The 20125-nt window shown below is 38.9% G+C and overlaps 1 protein-coding gene across 1 annotated transcript; it reads right to left on the bottom strand.

Annotated features, from left to right (window-relative positions):
- Window positions 1-1064: 1064 nt before the first annotated feature.
- On the bottom strand, window positions 1065-14523 carry LOC106880997 (beta-lactamase domain-containing protein 2). Its single transcript, XM_089353009.1, has 7 exons — window positions 14328-14523; window positions 9472-9571; window positions 8294-8399; window positions 6702-6824; window positions 5087-5256; window positions 2633-2878; window positions 1065-1284 (listed from the first exon to the last, which is right to left on the bottom strand). The coding sequence occupies exons 1-7, from the start codon at window positions 14444-14446 to the stop codon at window positions 1102-1104; spliced, it is 1047 nt and encodes a 348-aa protein (XP_089209135.1). The 5' UTR covers window positions 14447-14523; the 3' UTR covers window positions 1065-1101.
- Window positions 14524-20125: the final 5602 nt, after the last annotated feature.

Genomic DNA, 20125 nt, shown 5'->3' with positions numbered 1-20125 from the left:
CAAGAAGCAATTGCCTAGAGCACTCCTTTGTATATTGACACGTGAGAAAATGTGGGGCAGATGGGTGCGGCGAGAAAGGTTGACTCATGGTTTTATTTTACGAGCATGTGTGATCACGTATATGTATGCGTGTATATAAGTGCATGATGTGGCGGAAATAAATTTTTGTGACGAGAGGAGCACTAATAGAGGAAGAGCCAGCATTTACTCTTAGGGTACACCTAACTAACTGGCTAAGAAATATTTACTTTGGTAAGGATAAAAAGAAAATATTTCGATTTTATAGTTCAGGTTGATGGGAATTCTTCAGAATAACCTTTTTTTCTTCTACACAAAGTCTGTACTCCTACAGTTGTTGAGGTAAATCTTCCAATTTTCCAGAGGCAGTTTTCGGGGATAAACACACGAACACACCCCAAGATTATATATATATATACATATAGAGCTCTCGGTTCAGTCCTCTCCTGTATATATATATATATATATATATATATATATATATATATATATATACAGGAGAGGACTGAACCGAGAGCTCGGAGCCCACACTCTATATGTTAACTTTACTAATACACGCATTCCAAGGGATCCAGTAAACAATTATGCTCAAGGGCCCTTAATACTCACTGTCCGCTCCTGTATATATATATATATATATATATATATATATATGTGTGTGTGTGTGTGTGTACGACGGACTTCTTTCAGTTTCCGTCTACCAAATCCACTCACAAGGCTTTGATCAGCCCGAGGCTATAGTAGAAGACACTTGCCCAAGGTGCCGCGCAATGGGATTGAACCCGGGACTATGTGGTTGGTAAGCAAGCTAATTACCACACAGCCATTCCTGCGTCTATGTTTACTAAGAATTTTTTTTTTTTTTTTTTTTTTGTATGAGATTAATTGTCGCTTGTGAACCTGAAAGGATGGGAGGCAAAATTTATCTTGATGCAATTTGGATTTTGAATGTGGATCAAAGGAACTAAATGCACCAAATCATTTAGTACCACTTCAAAACACCTCTGTCACCCTTATATACTTAGATATTTAAGATAAATCAATTATTTATAAAAATCAATATATTTAATGTAATAAAAATAATTAATGTTTTTTGATTTTTCCAAGAGAATCATATATTGCTGTGATTATAGACGACCATCGTTCGTCATTTAATGATATGATAGGGTTCAAATGATTTGTAATGTGAGCAATGCTTATTCTGTTTGTCATTTCACCATAGGCCACTTGGCCTCCAAATCCAGCGTAACCAAACATATATCCACCCTACAAAAGAAAACAAAAATGAAATGTTATAACTAAGATATTATGACTATTATTCAGGCGTAAGAAATACAATTTACAAAAGAGAAATAAATAAATAAATAAATAAACAAAGGCAATAATTACATCGGGGAAGAATATTTTTTACCAGATAAGGACACACAAAACTGTTGCATTCACTCTTTACTCTTTTACTTGTCTCAGTCATTTGACTGTGGCCATGCTGGAGCACCGCCTTTTTAGTCGAGCAAATCGACCCCAGAACTTATTCTTTGTAAGCCTAGTACCTATTCTATCGGCCTCTTTTGCCGAACCGCTAAGTTACGGGGACGTTAACACACCAGCATCGGTTGTCAAGCGATGTTGGGGGGACAAGCACAGACACACAAACATATACACACACGCATACATATATATATGACGGGCTTCTTTCAGTTTCCGTCTACCAAATCCACTCAGAAGGCTTTGGTCGGTCCGAGGCTATAGTAGAAGACACTTGCCCAAGGTGCCACGCAGTGGGACTGAACCCGGAGCCATGTGGTTGGTAAGTAAGCTACTTACCATACAGCCATTACCATACGTTTCTTATTTCTTTATTGTCCACAAGGGGCTAAACATAGAGAGGACAAACAAGGACAGACAAAGGGATTAAGTCGATTAGATCGACCCCAGTGCGTAACTGGTATTTATTTAATCGACCCTGAAAGGATGAAAGGTTAAGTCGACCTCGGCGGAATTTGAACTCAGAACGTAACGGCAGACGAAATACCTTTAAGCATTTCGCTCGGTGTGCTAACGTTTCTGCCAGCTCGACGCCTTTTAAAAATAACGTTTCTGTCGATGGAATGCCGCGTCACGTCTTGGATGTTCGCAGGATTGTCGCTTCGTCGGATGAGGAAGAGAATGAGAATACCTTCCTATGGAGATCACAGCGTGTGAGGCGTCCACCCGGGTGGGTGGCAGATTTTGACGTGGAGTAAAGTGAGGAAGTGACCATCGAGATCTGTGGGGAGGGGGATGAGATGAGCCAGAAGGAAAGGGCTATGACATCAACGGTCAAGGGGCTTGACCGGAACAGGAAGGGTGAGAGAGAAAGTGAGGAAAGGAAGACAAGAGTCATCCTCCTTTGTCTTGGGAGCTCACGACGAACGGACGTGAGGTGAGCGTACCGATAGGGACGGGTACTAGCAGCTGCTATCGTTAGGTGTGCGGGCAGGGCGCGAGTTTTGGATTGAGTACAGCTGGACGGCAAAACGACGAGAAGGTTGGCGAATTGTTTCTTAATTTCCCGCATTACAGTTCCCTCGTACAACAATAACAAAAGAAAGGGTTTCCCTTTTTTAATACTTACTTTTGGAAGAGGATGCAACATGAACCCTAATCCTAGAGCTCTTTCCAACAGAAGGACTTGATCGGTCCCTGATAACTTAACTTTCGTAAGTTCATTTAAGATAGACTTCGACAATATGTCTTTCCCTTTGTTATAACCTGCGTTGGCGAGATTTCCATACAACTTAGCCAAAGATCTTGCAGTACTATAAGCATTGACACTAGTGGATGGAATGAGTTTAGTGTCACTGTCAGTGAGCTCGTTAAACTAAAAATATTTAAAAAAATAAAAGAAAATAATAATAATAATCCTTTCTATTGGAGGCACAAGGCCTGAAATTGTTTTGGTGGGGGGAGGTGACTAGCCGATTACATCGACCCCAGTGTATCACTGGTACTTATTTTATCGACTCCGAAGGGATGAAAGGCAAAGTCGACCTCGGCGGAATTTTAACTGAGAATGTAGCGACGGACGAAATACCACGAAGCATTTCGTCCAGCGTGTTAACGATTCTGCCAGCTCGCCGCCTTAAATTAATATGACTGGTGTTGAATAAGAAAAAAAAAACCTATCTTGAGGCAATTATGGAAATATATTTTGGACAATAAATTATTACCATGGAGTAGAAATTTTAAGGACTTGATAAATAAGCAACAAATATATAAAATAAAATAAATATATGTATTAAATGCATCATTTTCTCATTCATTATTTTCAAATTCAAACTTCTAATCCCATCAAATATTATGAAGAACCGATTATCTCCCCTGTAAACTATTCGTATTACATATGTTGCACTGTTAAGCAATTTTATCAATATTATTTGTGAGGCATCTCCTTTGGAGTAGTTCTCTCTTTGTTCATCATTAACGTTTATACACTAGTTGCTGGTAGTATTATATTTTAGAGTAGTGGTTCCCAAACTTTTTCGGGCTGTCGCCCCCTTGACACTCAGGTCACTTTCCTAGCACCGCCACCCCAACTAACCATCACAGACAGACCTCTTTCTGAAGCAAAGACAAAGCAACTGTATTTCACAAATATAACTTAACTTAAAAAATAAAAATAAATAAATGCGCCCTTTTTAAAGCCTAGCCAGGCTCATGGGCCCGGTTTCCCGGTTTCAATGGCGTATGTGTTTCCCAGCTGGACGGGACGCCAGTCCATCGCAGCGTTACTCATTTTTGGCAGCTGAGTGAACTGGAACAACGGGAAATGAAGTGTTTTGCTCAAAAACACAACGCGTCGCCCGGTCCAGGAATCGAAACCACAATCTCACGATCATGATGCTGACACCCTAACCACTAAGCCACGCGCCTCCACGTAACTTAACTTAATGAACCCATTATTTTGTTGTTTTTACATGAATCACTACCCCATTATCGCCCCATTTTTCTTCAACTTTCTACCGCCGCCAGGGAGCAATACCGCCTACTTTGGGAACCACTGTTTTAGAGCATTGGGATTGTGTGTATGATTTGTGGATTAGAGTATTGGCGGAGATACTTTGTAGTGTCTGTTCCCAGAGTCGGATAAAGATTTTGTAGCTCCGTCCTAATGATATCATCAATAATTTTTCATTGAGTCTTAGTATGCTCTCCAGTTAGCGGAGGTACCTGGACTGCAGCTCCTAAAACTCATGCCTTAATATGGCAGTCTATATCTCTCGTGCTTGTATTCCGAGTTCAAATTCCGCCTAGATCCCGATGGCCCGAAGCGTCCCATCCAATCTGCAATTAGCTAGTGTGGACAAGTGGACCCATAAGCCAGCATGAATAAGCAGGCAACGATAAGCTGAAGTTCCTTAAAATAGTGGATCGACAACGGCAGAATGGGATGGAATAGAACAAAATGCTTTATACTCTTTAGTTACAGACATATTTTGTGAGTTAGTAAACCAGCGAGGTCACCTTTGTCTTTCATCCTTCATGAGCCAATGGAATAAAGTGCTAGTCAAGCACAATCCCGCCCATAAAATTTATGGCTTTATGACCATATTATAAATAATTTTTCTAGTATCTCTAAGGCGGCAAGATGGCAGAATCACTAGCGTACCGGATAAAATGTTAACAACATTTCTACTGGCTTACGCTCTGAGCTGAAATGCCGCTGAGGTACTGAGATCAATGTAATCGACTTTCTCGTCTCCTCAAAATTACTGGCTTGTGTCAAAGGTGCGAAGGACTTAAGTATGTATGTTGTGATCGCACAATCTTCGCTACTTACTGATACACAATTTTCAATGATGTTAGTATTTCTAATATCTAACATATCATTGATATTTCGCAATCAGTTGATAGTGCCAATGTATTGCGTATCTATTAGTGTAACATAGAAAGATGTATTCTGTGTGTGAAACAAGTAAATTTAATAATCTGATTATGAGACATGACAATAATACAATTTTGATCGAATATATCAGTAATAGAGCAGTCTGGAAAATATAAAGTCAATAAGATTAGTGATGATACTTACAATAAGTGCTGTTGAAGCCTTACAAATGTGTGGTGTAAACAAGATTCTGGAAGCAATATAAGGAATTATGTCGAAGAAAGAATCAACAACTTCCCACCAATATTTTTCTGTGAGGACACTTACAGTGCGATACTGTTCCGAGTAAGGAGTTCCTTGAAAAATATCAAGATCTGAAGAGAGAAAAAAAAAGTTCAAGTATATTTAGTACATAAATAAATAAAATTTTGAATTAGAAGCAGCTCTTATAGTGTAAATAACACCGATGTTACACACTTAACGCGTGTTCTTTGTCTATGCGGTTATTGGCTGCGGGATTCGTCCAAGGAAAATTCTCTTTAGAAGTTCGAGTGTTAAAAATACTGACTACCCGGCAGACAGTAAACGCATCAACAAAACGCATGTAATTAAGTATGTGACATCGGCAATGTTTACGTTACTAGAACTGTTTTTAATTCAAAATTTAATTTTGTTTCATTTGTGCAATGCTTCTGCACATCCACACATAGATTTTACCTTATCTGTATATATAGATAAGTGATTCGAATTCTTTTCGAGGTGACTCGGGCATACAGTACTGAAGAGCGGAAATAACAGCGAAATATTGATCGACACCGTTCTCGCTCATCTATGGGACGATTCGTTTCATTTGGTTTGAAATATTCAGTGTTTTAACACTCAGCATCTTAAAGGGATTTTTCCCTAGACGAATCCCGTAGCCAATAAACGCAAAAACAATACACATACATTAAGTATAAGATACCGGTAATAATTATAAATAAATTAGGTTTGTATGAAGTGGTCGAGTTCAAATGATGTTTCAGGCAGGGTGGAGTGTTATTCTGTTTTCAGTTGTGAGATCGATTATAGAATCGGTCGGAAATAGTTGAATCATTTGATTGAATAACAAATTTCTTTAAGAACAAACACGGCAGAATAAATGTTGTTATTTCTATTTTTGAAAGCTGATAACATAAAAGAAAACTAGATTCATTTATTTGTTTCGGTCCTTGAACTGCTGTCATACTGGGATACTGCTCTGAAGGGCTCCGTCAATAAAATCGACCCTTGCACTATTTTTTTTTAAACCTTCGTATTCATTCTATCGGTTCTATGGAATCGGTGTTTGTTTACGTCCTTGTAACTCCGCGGTTCGGCACCCCCCCCCCCCCAATAAAAAAAAAACGATAGAATAAGTACCTGAATTTACAGAAAAAAGTACAGCAGTAGATTTGTTTGATTAAACCCGTCAAGGCGGTGCCCCAGCATGGGCGCAGTTCAAAGACTGAAACACGTATAAGGTAATACATAAAACTGCATTTATCGTTAATTACCGTATTTATCATCAGTTACCATATTTTTCGGCGCTCAAGGCGACGCAATGTATAGTGTAGACATGTAGTGTCAGCATTCAAATATCGTCACACTATTTCCAAATCCTGCTGTGTTTCACATGGAATTTTTGGTCCTCCAAATTCGTCTTCGGGTATATGTCGACTTGACTTTTTTTTTTTTTTTCTCAATAAATTTTGGTCTAGAATATTTGACTTGAACGCCAGAAAATACGGTGGCTTTGTTTACATGCAAAATCAGAATTGTCGGTTAATGTTTCGCTTACCATAAGGTTTGAACAATTCTTCGCGATATATTTGTTCTAATGGACGTTTCAACGGGTCTACCTTTCGCAACAAGACATCAACATACATTCCAAACGTAAAACAATGATACCCAAACTGAGTACCTATAGATTTTAAAAGAACGAAAAAGGAAGAGAACAAATTGTATTTAAGTAACAAAGAATAAAATGTTTTGAATGACACAACAATGCATTATAATACAAAACGGTGTTGTAATTTAATCATCCATAGACTGATATATTTCGGAATAAAAATTCCTTCTTCAGATATCCCTAGGAATCGGTGGAGTTGCTGCTATAATCGGTTTTCCAACGGCTTTTTTTTTTTTTTCGGAAGCGTCTCAGCAGTGGTCTCACAAAGCTCCTTCCGGAATTCCTCACGTGAAGTGCAAGAAGGAATTTTTATTCCGAAATATTATATCAGACTATGGATGATTATAGTGCATTGTTGTGTCATTCAAAACATTTTATTCTTTACAAACAATACACAATGCTTCAAGCGAACTACAATACTCTCTTAAGTAACAAATAATCACAGCAAAGTTATATGGTACACTTATGCCTTTTTCACAAACAGCAAGTTTCTTTTGGATCAGAACTTAACCGAGATTTCTTTCAGTGAACTAAATATTCTCCCGCTCTCTACATTAAGTATGTTATCTCCCACTGAATATGTTTTTATGTAGAAGGTATAAAAAAATATTGAAGTTTTTCTATGTCCTTATTTTAAGTTACTTGATAGATGTTTTTCATTCAAAATCTTTATCATTTCAGTTTTTTCTAGGGTCTGGAATGTACGAGTTAAACTTTTGGGTATCCCATCGTATATAATACATATATAATGCAAGAGACACTCAGCAGACGGCGACATTCAATAAGCAAGAAATAAAGTCGAAAAATATGTCCCTTCCGTGTCCCCCACCCCTCGACCTGGTTGTGGTCCGTGACCCGCGGCCCGGTGGTTGAGTACACTTGATTTAGAGTATATGAATTAATATTACTAAAAAGTGTATATACAGTAATGACTCGATACACGAGTTAATTCGTTTCGAGAGAACGCTCATAAAACGAAAACTCGTAAAAGCTCATAAACCCGGGATCACGTAAAACGGGTTATCGTAAAATGAGGCATTACTCTGTATGTGTATATATATATATATATATATATATATATATATATATATATATATATCTTATATAGTAAGAAACTATTGCGGAGTGTTTCATTAAAATCATTCTTCGTTTAGCCCTACATTTTCCCCGATCAAATGACCCTGTATAATATAGTGACTAATATTGATTTTAAAATTTGGTACAAAACCAGCAATTTCGGGGGAGGGGATAAGTCGAGTCCATCGACCCCAGTGTCCAGTTGGTACTTATTTTATGGACCCCGAAAGGATGAAAGGTCAACCTCGGCGGAATTTGAGCTCAGAACCCAGAGACGGACGAAATGCCGCTAAGCATTTTGCCCGGCGTGGTAACGATTCTGCCAGCTCGCCGCCTTAGATATATTAACTCTAATATTGCAATCCTAGATTTCTTTTGGTTAAGTTTGTTATAGTTTTACTTACCGGGGGTCCAGTGAGGTTTTTGCAATGCAAGCTTGCTAGCAAACTGGTCAAAATCTGTAATAAATAATTCCATCTCCAATGGCTCCTCTAAATAATGAAGACCTGCCTTGAATAAAATATACATGATAAAAATATAAACATGAAAAGAATTCGCATTATTGTAACATTTACATAAATTAAACAATGGTTAACATTATTTCGGTTACAAAGATATATTTACTTAACCTCTTTTACGTTGTCTTACGGTGACTCGTTTGATAAAGTTTATTTGCTCACAGATCTTAGGTTTAAATCTACAAATGGCGTTTCGATGCGTTTCTGAACTGAACACTTTATTTGCATCGCTTCGGTTCGCCTAGCCAGTTGCGAGTAGGTAATATATCAATATAGTTCAGATTCACACCATTTAATTCGAGCGTTACGCACAGGTCATGCATGAGAGATTTTCTCCTCCTCCTCCTTTAATTGGTGCCCGACCCCCAAACAAAGGGCAGTGTGAAAGAGGGAACGCATCAGAAATGACGAGATCTGAGGTAAATCAGATATCGTAATTTTAGCTTTTAGCTTTGCTGTGATTATTTGTTACTTAAGAGAGTATTGTAGTTCGCTTGAAGCATTGTGTATTGTTTGTAAAGAATAAAATGTTTTGAATGACACAACAATACACCATAATACAAACAATGTTGTAATTTAATCATCCATAGTCTGATATGATATCACACACACACACACACACGCACACAGATAGATAGATAGATAGATAGATAGATAGATAGATAGATAGATATGTGTACAGGTATACACGTACACACGCACATATATATAGTAGTACAGGTATTCTTTGTCATATATATATTTACAAATAGATATATTCATGCACACACACACACACACACACACGTTTGTCCAAGAGCAGAACAAAACAAGAGATTCAGTTAAACTCATTGTTATATCATGAATTACACAATCTTTACACGTGTTTCACTGGTAGCTCTCACTTTTAAAAGCGTAAAAACATGTATCCGAAGAAACAAATATCTGACAATCGCGGTTGCTCTTCAGGCAACGTGACTTTAGCTTGAATTTGTTAAAATATTTTCGAATTTCCATAAGGGTGTTCTTTGTTTTCTAGACGTTTTGTTTACGAAGTGGAGGGAAATATGCATATATTTTGTTACCTGGTGGTTGATTAACATTTCTACGGTAATAGATTCTTTTCCATTCTGAGCAAATTCGGGCCAATAGTGACTAACTCGTTCTTGGAAATCAATATAACCTCTGAAAAATATGTATAAAAAATCATGTACAAGTCGTCCAAAACAATTTTTAATCAAATTATTTCATGAAATGATTACGGTTAATGATAAATAAAAGCATAAGACAAAGATAACATGTCTCTTAACGAAAACTAAGCATGAGAGTGTGGTGAAGATTCGCTTTGAAGCCACGTGGTCTCAGGTTCAGTCTTACTGCGTGGCACCTTGGGCAAGTGTATTCTTCTATAGTCCCACACCGACCAATACCTTGTAAGTGAGTTTGGTAGACAGAAACTGTGTAGAAGCCCGTTATGTGTATATGTGTGTATGTGTATGTGTGTGTATGTGTATGTGTGAATATCATGTTTATCCCCCACACTTCACAAGCGGAGTTGGTTTGTTTACATCCCAGTAAATTAGCGATTCGGCAAAGGAGGACGATAGGATACTACTAGACTTTAAAAAAAAATACTAGAATGGTATAGATGTTGTGTTTTCATCCCCGTCACTTGGCGGCTCGCTAAAAGAGACCGATAGAATAACTAGTAGGCTTACAAAGAATAAGTCCTGGAGACTAAAACCACTTAAGGTGGTGCTCCAGCATGGCCACAGCCAAATGACTGGAACATGTAAAAGAATGAATATTTTAAAACTTTTGAGTTATCGTTCTTGCATTTGTTTGAGTCGTTCTCTACGGAAATTCCTATCAACGAAACGGTTTCCTAGCAACAGTAACCCTACGCTCACGAGTCAACTTCCCTATTTGTAAGGTGATCACATACTTGGGAACAGTCATTGCGTACTTGTCTCAGTGACCCAAATGTAGCGAATAGCACGTGAGAATTACACACCAGAATCAAGACATCTCAGCACCCACGCACAACATCAAAAGACACATTGATGAATGTTTGACCATGAAGAAGGACATTGCAGTAACTGTCAAAGCCATAAACTGTAACATCAATTAACTACAGTTTGACAAAGGCCATTCCGGTGTAAAAAAAAAATACACACACACACACACACACACACACACACACACACACACACACACACATATATATATATATAAACAAATAGTAAATGAGTATATGCATATATACGTACAGGTATGTGCGTACCGACATCCACCTGTATGTATAGGTGCATATCTGGGTACAGGACATTGCAAACAAAACGTAGACGAGAAAACACACAAGCCACATAGAGAACATTCTACTTCATCAGCTATCCCCCGTTTTAACACCGGCGTTTCGAAGAGCTGGGCATATATATATATATATATATATATATATATATATATATATATATATATATATATATATATAGTTAAAAAAAAACAATAACAAAAAAACAAAAAAACAACAAAGTGAGGACGTGATATAGATAGTATTATTGGACGCTCAGGAAAGGAAAAGCGCAGGAGTGGCTGTGTGGTAAGTAGCTTGCTTACCAACCATATGGTTCTGGGTTCAGTCCCACAGCATAGCACCTTGGGCAAGTGTCTTGCCCTCGGGCCGATTAAAGCCTTGTGAGTGGATTTGGTGGACGGAAACTGAAAGAAGCTCGTCGTATATATGTATATATATATATATGTGTGTGTGTGCTTGTGTCTCTGTGCTTGTCCCCCCCCCCAACATCGCTTGACAACCGATGCAGGTGTGTTTACGTCCGCGTAATTTAGCGGTTCGGCAAAAGAGACCGATAGAATAAGTACTAGGCTTACAAAGAATAAGTCCTGGGGTCGATTTGCTTGACTAAATGGCGGTGCTCCAGCATGGCCGCAGTCAAATGACTGAAACAAGTAAAAGAGTAAAGAGTATATAATAATAATAATCCTTTCTTCTATATGCACAAGGCCTGAAATTTGGGAGAGTACTTCACTGGTACTTAATTTATCGACCCCGAAAAGATGAAAGGCAAAGTCGATCTCGGCGGAATTTGAACCCAGAATGTAAGGACAGACAAAACATCGCTAAGGATTTCGCCCGTAGTGCTAACGATTCTGCCAGCTCGCCGCCTTAATAATAATGGTTTCAAATGTTGTCACAAGAGCAGCTATTTGTGGGGAGGAGATAAGTCGATTAGATCGACTCCAGTACTCAACTGGTACTTAATTTAACGACCCCGAAAGGATGAAAGATAAAGTCGACCTCGGCGGCATTTGAACTCAGAACGTAGCGATGGGCGAAATACCGCTAAACATTTCGCCCAGCGTGTTAACAATTCCTCCAGCTCACTGCCCTCTTAATAATAATAATAATAATAATAATAATAATAATGATAATGATAATGATGATAATAGTCGTTTCTACTATAGGCACAGAGCCTGAAATTCTGGGAGGAGGGTACATCGAGCGCAATACTCAAATGATACTTAATTTATTGACCCCGATAGAATGAAAAGTAAAGTCGACCTTAGCGGCATTTTAACTCAGAACGTAGCGACGGGTAAAATACCTCTAAGCATTTCGCCCGGCGTGCTAACGATTCTGCCGGGTCACCGCCTTAATGATAATAATAATAACAATAGTAATAAGATAGAAAGCCTGAAATTTTAGTGGAGAGAACTAGTCGATGATAACGACTCAACTGTTTAAACAGTTCTTATTTCATCGATGCCAAAAGCATGACAGGTAAGGCTGATCGCGGCGGAATATCAAAAACCGGTTTCGGTTGAATTAACAGCAATAGCTATTACAGCTAGTCTCTTTAGCTACTGTATGTCACAATACCTGTCTTAAATTTCACATACATACGTACATACATACATACATACATACATACAGAGAAAGAGAGAGAGGAGGGGAACCATCCAGTCAACCTAACAGACATATATCTGGCTTTTTCTCATAATACTGTTCAAAAGAAGAGCGGGTAAATTTTCAGATTAACACCCGCACGATTTTCTCTAGGGTGTTAGGGTTAGGGTTTAGGGTTAGGGTTTAGGGTTAGGGTTAGGGACGGAATTCCCTAACCCTAAAACCCTAACCGTAACCGTAACCGTAACCCTAAACCTTAAACTTAACCCTAACCCTAAAACCCTAACCCTGACCCTAAAGCCCTAACCCTAACACCGTAGTGAAAATCGTGCGGGTGTTAATCTGAAAATTTACCGAAGAGCGCTGTGATTTGTTTAAAGCACTGTAATGTGGCACTCCGTCGGTTGAGACGTCGAGGGTTCCAGTTGATCCAATCAACGGAACAGCCTGCTCGTGAAATTAACGTGCAAGTGGCTGAGCACTCCACAGACACGTGTACCCTAACGTAGTTCTCGGGGACATTCAGCGTGACACAGAGTGTGACAAGGTTGGCCCTTTGAAATACAGATACAACAGAAACAGGAAGTAAGATTGAGAGAAAGTTGTGGTGAAAGAGTACAGCAGGGTTCGTCACCATCCCCTGTCGGAGCTTCGTGGAGCTTTAGGTGTTTTCGCTCAATAAACACTCACAACCCCGATCAGGGAATCGAAACTCCAATTCTGTGACTACGAGTCCGTTGCCCTAACCACTGGGCCATTGCGCCTCCACGAAGCACTGTAATACAGAAGCAAAATAACAAATGATGAAAAGGAAGAGCTTCTAACAATGCGAAAAGAGGAAGTTAAGTAACAAAGACCGACGTAAACTTACGTTTTTAAACCGTTCACTTATGAAATATGTAAAGGTTACTTAACTGTCTCTTTACGCCTTGCTAGATTACTCGCCATATTCATTGTTGGTCATTTTACGACTGACCAAAGCACTTACAAAAATATCAGGGTTAATTAAATATACATAGCGTGACATTTCAATATCTTCCTACTATTTATTTCTTGAGTTGTTGTTGTTATTATTATTATTATTATTATTATTATTATTGTTATAATTATTATCATTAAAATTTGATGATCCAAATATAGCGACATTGACATAGCCGTAAATAACTTATTGACTCACTATCTTTGTGTGCAAATGAAGGCACACTCACTCACTCTCACACACACACACACACACACACACACAGAGTATTCCCTCGACTATCGCGGGTATTACGTTCCAAACAAAAAAAAAACCCGCGATAGGTGATCCGCGATAAGTGAGCCGCGATACAGCGAGGGATTACTGTACACATTCATTTCTTATATTCCTTTACTGGTTTCAGTCAGAGGTTGTAGCCTTGCTGGGGCGCCGATACTAGCGTTAATGCTTTTTTATGTTAAACTTATTTCGCGGCCCTGGCACTAGAATCGGTCTTGGTTAAGTTGTAAGCTGAACATAGCTGTCCTACTCTTCGTTTCTTGCGACCATGTTGGTTCATCTAGCGTCTCAGATAAATATTTGCCCAAATGATCTTTGAGCACATTCACATCTACGCCTCGTAGATCTTCGAGATCTTTTGCAAAACATTGAAAAGCTGTGTGTGTGTGTGTGTGTGTGTGTGTGTGTGTGTGTGTGTGTGTGTGTGTGTGTGTGTGTGTGTGTGTGTGTGTTGTGTGTAGTGAAAGAAAGAGAGGGAGAGAGAGATCACTGCATTTCTTTAAGAGTTTTAAGATATAGTTTCAAATTTGGCTAGCAATTTCGGGTAGGTGGGTAGGTCGGTTACGTCGACCCCAGTGCTTGACTGGTACTTTATTTTATCGACTCTGGAAGGATGAAAGGTAAAATCGATCAGGGCGGAATTTAAACCCAGAACGTAAATACAGACGAAACGCCGCTAAGCATAGTGCCCGGCGTGCTAACGATTCTGCCAGCTTGCCGCTAATAGTATCAGGATATAAGCTGTAAAATATACTTACTTCTCGGCAAAGATACCCAACAGTATAACGCCGATCCCTTTGGAACATGAATATACGAGGCCTAAGGTATCGTTCTTCCAAGGAATTAGAACCTCTCTATCAATATAACCTCCCCACATATCCACCACCAATTCTCCTTCATAGTATACAGCAATGGCACCGCCGACTTCAAGTCCATTGTTGACGTTTTTTCTGTGGGAATAAGGAATAAGTAAAGTGTCAAAAAGTTATCAAGTCATTAAGCAGAACTGTTCTAAAAGTCAATAGCTTAAAAGAAAAAAATAGGTCAGTATATATATATATATATATATATATATATATATATATATATATATATATGAGTGTTCTTTACTTGTGGATTAACAAGGTAACCAATGGTTTCATATCGAAGAGATCTCAAAAATTATTCAAGCGAGCTTGGAGATGTTGGTACTCGTCTCCAGTTTTGAATGATAACAGAATTTGAACAATTGTAGAGATCTCTTCCACATGAAACCATTGGATGCCTTGTTAATACAGAAAAAAAAAGAATAATAGCGTATACAGACATGCTTGCACGCATGCATACATATATACATAGACAGAACTATAATCAAAAGTACATTGTTTACATTATTTACATTTGACGGATATTTGTCCTCATCTTGTTTGTTGTTAACTCAACGTTTCGGCGGATGCGCCCTCCAGTCTTCATCAGGTGTCTTGGGGAAATTTCGAATCTGGGTTCTCATTCCTAAGGTATTTTTTCGATGTCCTTATAATAATAATAATAATAATAATAATAACATCGAAAAATACCTTAGGAATGAGAACCCAGGTTCGAAATTTCCCCCAAGACACCTGATGAAGGCGGGAGGGTATATCAGCCGAAACGTTGTGTTAACAACAAACAAGATGAGGACAAATATCCGTCAAATGTAAATAATGTACATAATTCCTCATCTCTTAAATATAGAACTGTATTAGATAGATAGATAGATAGATAGATAGATAGATAGATAGATAGATAGATAGATAGATAGATAGATAGATAGACAAGTAGATAGACAGACATACAGACAGATAGACAGACAGACAAATAGACAGACAGACAGACAGACAGGCAGGCAGACAGACAGACAGACAGACAGATAGATAGATAGATAGATAGATAGATAGATAGATAAATAGATTTTAGGCAGAGTGAAGACACTGCTGGCGCCTGTTTCAGGGCTTTTGAGTGCAATGAGGGGGAAGGACGGTGTTCTCAAACCAGAAATCTAGTCCGAATACTTGCAACACAGTGGAATCCACTAAAAGACACCAAAGGTCTCCAAGTGATGGCATTAAACCGGTCGCTGGGTCAAGTCTACCATCTAAGTTGACCATGCCAGGATTGTAACTCAGAAGACAAAGAATTGGAGCAATTAGCGCAAAGCATCCGGTCCAATGTTCTTACAGTTTCTACAATGTATCACCTTCTATTGGAACTTTTCTTGTATCAATCGGATTGGAGGAAAAGCAAAGCTGACCTTGACGGGATTTGAAATCTGGACACAAAGAGTCGGAACAGACAGACAGACAAATAGATAGACAGACAGACAAATAGATAGACAGACAGACAGACAGGGGGGGGCTGTGGGGGAAAACATTAATTACCGGTAAGATGCCGAAAAGTGTGTCTTCGTCGGGTGAAGATTCATCGACCGAGCAGGAAGCGAGGAAGATTGAAAGTTTAATTTTGGATAACATTTCTGATGTTTTGGAAAGTGAATTCCCTGCATTGCCAAAAGTTACGGGTACCAAAAGAAATATAGAAGCAAAGACCATTCAAAACATAGAGGGGCTAATTGAACTATCAGAAAAATATAAAAATTAGGAATTTTACGAAGTGGACAAAAAACATATAATATCTTGCGTAACACGTATAGAAAATCGGTCTCATCAATGAGATTTGATTTTCATCAATCTATATTTGAAGGCTTGCCACCTCCGACCCTAAGTCAAGAAAAGTTGTAGAGTCCCTCTCCACATCACGCTCCGATCTAAAAGGTAAGTCACGTCTATTCACATTGGTTGTATAAATGTCCGTGACCTGATGTCGAGTTGGAAGCTTCCTAAATGACATCAGGTCAAGAAATTTGGATGTAATTGTTGCAACGAAAACCCGGGTGAAGGGGCCAAGATATCTGCTCCCCTTCATGAACGGCTCCGAGAAATACGTTTCTGCAAGTCGGGCGGGTGGCGGGGGCGAGGTGTTGGTCCTACTAAAAAGAAACCGAGTAACCGAGAAATAGTTGGTTTTTTCTCGTTTTTTTTCTGGTCGTCAGACGCTCGAAGAACTTTGACAATGCATCACTTCATTGTTTTAAAAATGCTCACACTAACTTTATTAATGTTTTTTGTGCTGATGGCGTCTCTGAATTAAATAATTTCGTAATAATTTTAGTTTCTTATACTGATTAGCCTGTACATTAACTCAGTATTTCTTTTGTAACCACAAGAGAAAATATACTATAAAGACTACATTTCATCATGATGAAGTCAGAATAAGGTATAAACATGCTTAAAGTCGTTTTCTGTAAAATATTAGTTTCAAATTTTGACACAAGGTCAGGATTTTGAGGGAGGGAAAAATCAATTACAACAACCTCAGTGCTCAATTGGTACTTATGTTATCGACTTAAAAAGGATGAAAGGCAAAGTGGACCTCGGTGGCATTTGAACTCAGAAAATAAGGCCGGAAGAAATGCCGTTAAGCATTTTGTCCAGCGCGATAATGATTCTGCCAACTCTACATTTTGTAATCAACTAATAATACCCTTTCTACTGGATGTACAAGGCCTCAAATTCGCGAGGAGGGGACTAGTTGGTTACATCAACCTCAGTGTTTCACTGGTACTTAATTTATCGACCCTGAAAGAATGAAAGGCAAAGTCGACCTCGGCGGAATTTGAACTCAGAACGTAACGACAGGCGAAATACTGCTAAGCATTTCGCCCAGCGTGCTAACGACTAATCAACTAATAATACCGGTGTGTTTTTTATATTTTTTTTATATTTGAAATAGACCCAAGTTCGGAAAATAACTGATTAAATCATAAAAAGAAAAAAAAAACTCTTCTCTTCAGGGCACATTAATTTTGTTATTCATTTTTATTGAAATAATATGTTTCTGTGTAAAACCACTCTGATTCCTGCGAATGCAAGCATTAAATTTTATAACTGAACGTCTTCTAATATACAGGGTGGTCCGAAAGTCTTGTTACCCCCTACATATTGTTTATTATTGTCATGATTATCAATATTTTTTTGTTTTAGCACAACCCCCTACATGTAACGATTTGGGCTGCCATATCGAGTAAGCACCTGATAGGACCCTATTTCTTCGAGGGTACTGTTAACCAGCTATATTACTTGGCCATGTTAAGGGAGCGATTTGTTCCACAGCTCCAGGGGTTGAATGTTAACCTGAATGATTGTTGGTTTCAACAAGATGGTGCCTCACCCCCCCCCCACTATGCTATCACTGTCCGGAAATACCTAAATGAAGTTTTTAGGGATAGATGGATAGGGTGAGGATCGCAACGACTTCCAGCACCTGTCGATTGGCCTCCCAGAAGTCCAGACCTCAGCTCTTGCGATAACTCTCTGTGGGATATTATAATGGAGAGGGTTTCACATGAACGGTACCAGAATACCCATCAGTCGAAGGACGGCGTACTGAGAGCCTTTGCAACAATCACGAAAGCACAGCTTCGAAAAATATCACACAGGACATGGCGCCGCATCATTCTGTAGCACGAAAATGATGGTGTTCATACAGACCTTCTCGATGTGTGACAGCGTCAATGAAAATGAATAAACTAAATCCAGTTCGTTCTTTGAATTACTGCTTTACTTGTTCTTCTGTTGTTCTCATTACTTTTTGGTAGGGGGTAACAAGACTTTCGGACCACCCTGTATATTACGAACACCACGCAGAGAAAGATGATAATTATTATTTATCATTATGGGTAAAGCGGTAAGCGGGCAGAAACGTTAGCACGCCGGGCAAAATGCTTAGCGGTGTTTCGTCTGCCGTTACGTTCTGAGTTCAAGTTCCGCCGAGGTCGACTTTGCCTTTCATGCTTTCGGGGTCGATAAATTAAGTACCAGTTATGCACTGGGGTCGATATAACCGACTTAATCCCTTTGTCTGTCCTTGTTTGTCCCTTCTATGTTTAGTCCCTTGTGGGCAATAAAGAAATAAGAAACGTTACCACGCCGGGCGAAATGTTTAGCGATATTTCGTCTGCTGTTACGTTCTGAGTTCAAATTCCGCCGAGATCGACTTCACTTTCATCCTTTCGAGGTCGATTAAATGAGTACCAGTCATACACTGAGGTCGATGTAATCGACCTTATCCCTTCCTCCAAACTTCAGGCCTTGTACTTATAATAGAAAGTATTATTCATTATTATACCCGGGTTCCAGCCTGGGCCTCAACAACAAAGTCTACCCGACACATTCTCAGTCCCTCATCATTACCTCGAGGTCCTGGATACATTCCAGGCAGTGTCTGCAATCAGGTTGTCGTTGTGTGACAATGTTTTCCTCTTTTTACATTACCATGCAACGAGTTCCAAAAGACTAATTTGGATGCCTCCAGCTCAGGGTGGCATACACAATGACCAGGTAGTAGCAGCCACTTTTGCCTGATCTCGCTAATTTTCGGCAGGTTTCCATAAAGGCATTCATTGTCATATCTTGCTGCCATTTCACATTTAGGGTAATTCGCTACGTCCTCGTGTGGAATCCATTTAGCCCGTTTGATAATTTCTTTGTCAGTGTCCATGCTTCACTGCCATATAACAGCACCGATTCGACATACGGCAGGTGTTTATTTTATCGCTTCAGTGGAATTTTAACTTAGACTATAAAAAGAGGTAATGTACGAAAAAGCAAAACAACCGACTCTTCCAACAATTACCTTCATAAACTCTATAATATATTAATGTCCATGCGGTATTGGTCAAAGAAGATGGAAAACGGAAATGATGTAGACAAAATTAGACAACTCTGGCTAAACTGCAATGATGTGAAAGCTTTTAACATAGACGAACGCTGCAGAACCATTGTCGCGTGACGTATGCGATGAACATATTCTAGAATTGTATTGATTTATTTTTCACAGTGAAGTTTGACTACCCAGGTAAATGTCAAACGTCTTGTTTTTCTTTTTTTACCTGGAGTGTATATTACATTTTTTTAAGACGATCCAAAAAGATGTAACGTACGTGACATCACAAAAAAAAAAAAAAAAAATTCTTCACCTGAAAAAATTCACTGCTAATTCCTCTGAATTTCTCAGCATGATAAGCCTCGTGGTGTTTATTGACATAGATCTTGAAATGTTAATGAGTTTGCTGGACATCAAGGATTGCTGTCACAATTCTCGTTTACCTGGTGTTACGTGCCTGACAAAATTGGATGCGACATAAGTGGTTGAAGACAACGCTGTTGGAGAAGAAAATGTCTGGTCGAAAATGGACCATTTCAACATACTTTTCAGGCATATAGTGATTTTCCTGGACATGCTTAGAAATTTTGGAAATCTGTTTTAGTTTAACTTTCATGAATGGTTCTGTAATAACTGTCTTATTACCAAACACAATGTGTTTAGATTCACTTTTGTGCGTGCGTTTGTTTTCCCACAACCGCTTCACAAACGGCGTTGGTATGTTTACGCCCCCGCAGCTTAGCGGTTCGGTAAAAGAGACTGCTATAATTAGTACCAGCTCTTAAGCCTAGTACTTATTCTATAGGTCTGTCTTGCC

Source organism: Octopus bimaculoides, chromosome 5, assembly GCF_046866305.1.
Source record: "Octopus bimaculoides isolate indiv1 chromosome 5, ASM4686630v1, whole genome shotgun sequence".
NCBI classification, from domain to species: domain Eukaryota; kingdom Metazoa; phylum Mollusca; class Cephalopoda; order Octopoda; family Octopodidae; genus Octopus; species Octopus bimaculoides.
The sequence above is the reverse complement of the archived record's forward strand: the minus strand, read 5'-3'. Positions and strand labels throughout refer to the sequence as shown.

Coding starts and splice junctions, on each gene's coding strand:
- LOC106880997 (XM_089353009.1), bottom strand. CDS start 14,446: ATGTGGGGAGGTTATATTGATAGAGAGGTTCTAATTCCTTGGAAGAAC. Junction 5,257..6,701: donor AGAATTGTTCAAACCTTATG/GTAAGCGAAACA, acceptor TTCTCTCTTCAG/ATCTTGATATTTTTCAAGGA. Junction 1,285..2,632: donor TGTTGCATCCTCTTCCAAAA/GTAAGTATTAAA, acceptor TTTCTTTTGTAG/GGTGGATATATGTTTGGTTA.